Source organism: Oncorhynchus kisutch, unplaced genomic scaffold (assembly GCF_002021735.2).
Source record: "Oncorhynchus kisutch isolate 150728-3 unplaced genomic scaffold, Okis_V2 Okis06b-Okis10b_hom, whole genome shotgun sequence".
NCBI classification, from domain to species: Eukaryota; Metazoa; Chordata; class Actinopteri; order Salmoniformes; family Salmonidae; genus Oncorhynchus; species Oncorhynchus kisutch.
Window position 1 is genome coordinate 2,876,987 of NW_022261983.1, and position 6,445 is coordinate 2,883,431.

The following is a 6,445-nucleotide window of genomic DNA, read 5'->3' on the forward strand; positions in this document are numbered from 1 at the left end:
TATCGCTAAATATCCCCTATAGCCGGAGGCAGACAACAATCATAGACCAACTCCAGCTTGCAAGCAGTTCAATTCGGTGAAGAACCGCGGCGCGCGCGCGTGGGGATTTATAGACTACAGTACTTGGCACCTGCACACCACAGCTTCAGCAGCGGAAGCAGGCAGCGGTCGAGCGCATCAGCTAGCGACCGCGCGAGCCCTACCCAGACCGCAGGCGTTAGTGTGTTGTGCAAAGTAGGTGGGTAAAGGTCGCTCAAGGACAGGTCAAGTGAACCTTATTTAAACGTACCATACATATATAGGCTGAATATTCCAAGTAAAAGGCACCTTTAGACTGAGTGTTCTAGGCCCACTGTTATTACATTTGTATGTATTGTACTTTTTGTGCACAAATTAATTGCATGACTGCTGAAATGATCGAGTGGGCACGTGCGCTTAAACAGTAGGAGTAGTAGTAGTAGGCTAGGTCACTGATCCTTTAGGACATGTTAGGCTTGTATTTTCACTGTTTAATATTGCTGCATATTAGGTGGGAGAGTTGGTGTGAATAGTGTGTAGACTATATTCTGCGCTTCCACTAACGCATGAGGAGAAAACATTTCCCTTGGGACCACTTTATGGTCATTTTAATATAAATGTAGTTCATTGATTCAAGGTTTGTAATTAAAATCATTAGAACTAATCCTGCAGGTCGCTCACTCACAGTCTGACCTTTCAAATAATTTTGTGACTTGGCGCACGAACAGAAATCGTGCGTCTAACGTCTCCATGTCCAATGTCCGAAACCTCTTTCTAGGATTTGGGGCTCCAGCGGCAGATGCATCAGGGGAAACTCAATAGGCTCTCCCTGTCCCTGGTCGTATGTGAAAGAGAGACTGATGACACCGGATCGAGCGGTGCGCTTTACCGACAGGCGGTGATGTCATGCGCCATTCTGATACCTCATCGCCTATACGGTTACTGGCCAGTAATTTATTCATTTACATTTGCTAATTTTCCTTACAAGCTTACGTACCGACATGGGTTGGCTGCAGGGACAAGCCTTCTCATTGTCCCAGGGCGGGAAAGACGTAATTTGTTTTGGCTAATCCGGTGTCGAACAGAAACGGATTAGAGATGCTCCGTTGCCACGGAAGAAACGGTTGTGTGTTGCTTGTTGGGTTTAATCATATAGAAAATTGTGTAGACATATCATATGCAGTTCCAGATAATAGGCTAACTGCATTCATTCTCTGAATTCAGTGTATTATGATTACATTAAATTTTGAACAAGGTCCTGAAATTTCTGATCGCAGGGGGTTCCGATAGCCGCTGTCCGTGGTGCTAAGTCATATTTCAATGTTATTAGCGCTATTGTATGTTTGTTTGCACTGGCTTTTCCCTCGTGACAGTGTAACTATATTGCCAAATGCCCAATACCAAAAGTCAATTACTAAATCAGACAGCTCTGCCTGACATGGTTATAGTAGCCTAAGTCAATGGCAGTTCGTTTTCCCGTTTTGTGGGTGTATGGTTTAAAAAGCTGCACGAGATGTTGTTTCATGGTTCGTTCTCCGTTTTAATGTGACTCTTCAAACATACATCAGGGGCCTGTGTTATATAATATGCCTACTGATGGTTTGTCGGGACTGGTGGTTTCTACGGTTGTGGCTAGATGGAGTACAGCTTCATCTAGTTGTAGCGTCGGGATCACAGTTGTTGACAAGTAGCATTTTAGCTAAGCCTAACCCATACCCTTTAATGACGTTCATTCTCCTATCCTGATGCGTTAGTTATCTTAACCTGCTGCGTTGGTTCTCCTAACCTGCTACGCGAAGTCACTTCTTTCCGTAGTTGGGTTAGGTTTAGCTAAAATGTTACAGTTGTCAATGAATCATCAGTCCCGACAAACCATCAGTATCACAGTACCTGTTCAGGAGAGTGTGACATTACAGATAACGTTCAGATAAAAATTTAATCTATTGAGGGAATCGTATCAGCTTTCATGATTATTATATTCATTATATTATATTTCACTACCCTGAATACACCTCAGTACGCACCTCTGGCTATATTTAGGGGAAACGCTGCCTTGGGAAGATTACTCACTGTCTTTGTGTTTGCCACCATCTAGTGGACTCCTAACGCCAACGCATGGACTATACTCCCATGTGGGACTGCTAAATTCTGTCAGTAGAGACGCATTTGATGAGGGCTTTATACATACATTGAATGACTAAAAACATTATAAAACATATTGAAGCATGTGTTTTGTCCATATATACTGTATGTATGCAGACTCTAAGGCAATGGTTCCAAAACTTTTTCGGTTAATGTACCACCAACTGAATTTAGCTCTGCGGTAGTACCCAGTAGGTCTATGGTCTCATGAGTCTTCTCAAGTACCCCCTGTAGATAGGCCAAGTACCCCCAGGGGTCCTAGTACCCCCGGTTGGGAACCAATGCTCTATGGTACTGTATCGAACATAATTGGAATCACTTGAACCCCCAATCATTGTCTCTAGTCTAGGATAGGATGTAAATTATGGATGAATATATTGTTTAAGTAGAACATTTATGTTACCTATTTTCATATGAGGGCGGAAAAACTGAATTGGTGCTTGGCCATGCTGTCATTTGTTTTATTGACTTTTATTGTCCTTCTCTCTCTCTCTGTCTCTCTCTCTCTGTCTCTCTCTCTCTCTATGTATCTCTCTCTGTATCTCTCTCTCTGTCTCTCTCTCTCTATGTATCTCTCTCTCTGTCTCTCTTGCTGTCTCTCTCTCTCTGTATCTCTCTCTGTCTCTCTCTCTCTGTATCTCTCTCTCTCTCTCTTACACCTCGGTTTGTGTGTGCCTGTGCGCCTTTGTGTGTAAACTTGTACTTGCACAATGATCGTCGTGCTTTTTTTTATCAGCAAAACATGACAAATAGACTATGTGTCATGAATTATTATGTATAATTATTAGCGAATAAAATGGCAGGCGTTTTCTCAATTACAGGTCATATAAACCGGTTCCATTTATGAGTGTGAAGTTAAACTTATGGCATCTGGACTCAGATAAACACATTTATGAGTGTGAAGTTAAACTTATGGCATCTGGACTCAGATAAACACATTTATGAGTGTGAAGTTAAACTTATGGCATCTGGACTCAGATAAACACATTTATGAGTGTGAAGTTAAACTTATGGCATCTGAACTCAGATAAACACATTTGATTAATTAAATAGGAAATAATACAAAGACCTTTTATTCCAAAAGAATATTGATTCTTTTTTTATCTATCGTCCTTTCCTGAAAAGTGCATCATAGATTTTACAGTAAGCAAAATTCATATAAGACATGAACACATCCGCGCTACATTCACAATCATCATTTTGGACAGTGTGCCGCACAGGAGGACTTCTTGCAAGCAAATGTATAAAAAGTATTTATATTCAGATGAAATGGGGAGGTCTTGGGCAATATTGTTCCTTCAGGTGAGTTCTTGGTCAGTTGTTCTTTATTGCTTAACCAATACAGCGAACTCTGCAAAAGAAAAATACAACCATTAACCCTTTCCAGTGTCTTATAACATTCATGTACTTTCTTAGGCCTTAATATAGATTGACACCAGATCATAAACATCGTTATTAATATTCAAGCAGCGGTGAAAAAAGTTCCCAATTGTCATACTTGAGTGAAAGTAAAGATACCTTAATAGAAAGTTACTCAAGTAAAAGTGAAAGTCACCCAGTAAAATAGTACTTGAGTGAAAGTCTAAAAGTATTTGGTTCTAAATATACTTAAGTATCAAAAGTAAATGGAATTTGTCAAATATACTTAAGTACCAAAAGTATAAATAATTTCAAATTACTTATATTAAGCAAAGCAGATGGTACCATGTTCTTGTATTTAAAATGTACAGAGCACTCCAACACTCAGACATCAATTTTACAGAATATGAATTTGTGTGTAGTGAGTCAGCCAGATAAGAGGCAGTAGTGATGACCAGGGATGTTCTCTTGATAAGTGCATGAATTGGACCATTTACCTGTCCTGCTAAGCATTCAACATGTAACGAGTACTTTTGGGTGAAGGAAAACGTACATAATTTTCTTTTGGAATGTAGTGAAGTAAAAGTGAAAGTAGTCTAAAATATTAATAGTAAAGTAAAGTACAGATACCCCCAAAAAACTACTTAAGTAGTACTTTAAAGTAGTTTTACTGAAGTACATTACACCACTGTATGCAAGTGACATTGGTTAACGCATTGATTATCCCATGTATGCTATGTTTCGTACCATCAATTCCAATCATGCCATCACCATCGGCATCACCAGCCTTGAGGAAAGCCTTTGTCTCTGCATCGGTAAGTACCCTGGCATTGGGGCAAAAGTTCTGAAGGAACAGCCTAGAGAAAGAGACACAAATATTAGTTTAGTTTCATTTGAATGTATGCAGACCAATGCACCAATGCACCCTGACTTTTAGAATGCATGCGCACGGATACAATTGGATAAAGTGGACAGTCTCCTGCATTGGTTTAATCAATTGTCTGTTATTTGTACTGTAATGGTGCATGGCTCTTACTTCAGCTCCTCCACCTCAATAAAGCCACTTGCATCCTGGTCAATGACCTTGAAAGCCTTCTTGACGTCGTCGGCGGACTTCGAGGCAAAGCCAATCGTATGGAAGAAGGTCTTGAAGTTGAAGGTGTCGGCGGCTGTAACGCAAATATGAAGGATATATGCCTATTGTGTAACCTGCAAGTAAACACACAATGCAACTACAGCCTAGAGAGGTAATCGTGTGTTCATATGGCTAATTTCACATTTATCATACAACATACTTGTGTTGAAAGGGCTTTTTAGGTGGAGGGGGAAGTAAACAAACTAGGGCCTACCTTTGCACGCTTCCAATGCGGCTTTGATGTCAGCCTCCTTGCACAGATGGGCACAGGCCATTTTGAGCTGAATGTTGAAAAAAGGGAGAAATGTTTACTTTAATACAACTTTGATTTAGCATTTCAACGTTTGGTATTGAGCATTGCATTTAATCTACAACATGTTTGAGAGGTTATTACCAGGCAAGTACTAAACTATTATTATATTGTGCAATACCAGGGCACAACTAATAATGATAAAAAATAGGAACAAATCACCAAACACTCAGACTTTCTACCAAACAAAATTTCAGCACGACTCAACCCATCTTATTTCATTTAAAATAGATCATCCACTTCATTACGCAGGATGTCAAACAAATATTTCAAACCGACCAGCCACTGTTTATCAACATTTGGCTGGTGGTCTTTTGATAAAAGCAGAGCCCCTTTCACCATGCGTGTGATTATAACGCAATGAGACAGATCAAATCAAATGTGTCAAGCTGCCCTCAAATGTGTCTGTCTCAACCAATGGGTGTAATTTGGGAATTCATATCAAATCCAATTGAAACGTTTTTAGTGGTTCCCAAAAGGAAAGCCCTGATAGTTAAGGCAGCCCACTGCACATGTTGGTCTTTGATAAAGATGTTGATGTGCATTCCAAACGTTCCATCTGAGAAACTGATTTGCAATTGTCCAAATCCGTCCTGCTCCGGGGTGCGTCCAAATACAGAAACAAAATCTCAGCCTTTGGGTGTTTTGGATGACGCAACGGCTTGCAGTCCCACGTAAATTGTAAAGAGCGCATATGATAAAATGTACAGCAAAAACCTGGATGCTGTTGCAATTGTCTGGATCCTGGGTTCCTGTACTTCCTTCGCACCGCACTGAAACTCACCTCTGACGTCTTTGGTGAACGGTTGATAGAGAAGACTTCAGGCGACTGCAGCGAGTGGTGTTCCCATCGATACTGCTGACCTTATATACTTTCACTCAACCGAAACCCGAGGCATAATGTAACCGACACCGGAGGGGGTGGGGGGGTTGTCCACTGGCAAGAGATCCGATCTATTTTAAGTTTCATAAATGAAGATGCTTAAAAGGTGCGTTTGAAAAAAGTCCATAATATCCCCCATTGCTAAGAATATGTTCTGCTGAGTGGTAGGGATGGAATCGACGGTTGCTAAAAAGATCCTGACCGTTTATATTGAGAGGTTATTGTAGCCTATGGATATCAACGCGGTCATTGGTGAAGTTTCTAAGGAGGGTTGTAGTGTTCATGTAATATGCATGCATATGCTGGACTTGAGAGGTCTGTTTAAAACGATTTTGTGTTACTCTGAATGTCTTTGTAAGAGTTTCCAGTCAATCATTGCATTAAGGTGAAGTATTGGATGTGCGTAAACCGTGTTGGTTTAGAGAAAATATGGTGCTTTTATGTTTTAATATTTTCATATTATAAGAAATGAGGCTACACTAACCTTTTAATATTTTACATGAGAGCAATTTACTTGCAACATTCTTATGATTGCCTAAGATTTTATCATGCAATGTCTCGTGAAAGCAAATTTACGCAAGATCTTCCACATTCATTG

General features: G+C 40.3%; 1 protein-coding gene across 1 annotated transcript; it reads right to left on the reverse strand.

Annotated features, from left to right (window-relative positions):
* Positions 1–3,205: 3,205 nt before the first annotated feature.
* On the reverse strand, positions 3,206–5,881 carry LOC109886728 (parvalbumin beta 1). The gene is made up of 5 exons (XM_020478332.2): positions 5,749–5,881; positions 4,869–4,935; positions 4,556–4,688; positions 4,267–4,376; positions 3,206–3,511 (listed from the first exon to the last, which is right to left on the reverse strand). Exons 2-5 carry the CDS (start codon positions 4,927–4,929, stop codon positions 3,486–3,488), a joined length of 330 nt encoding a protein of 109 aa, XP_020333921.1. The 5' UTR covers positions 4,930–4,935; positions 5,749–5,881; the 3' UTR covers positions 3,206–3,485.
* Positions 5,882–6,445: the final 564 nt, after the last annotated feature.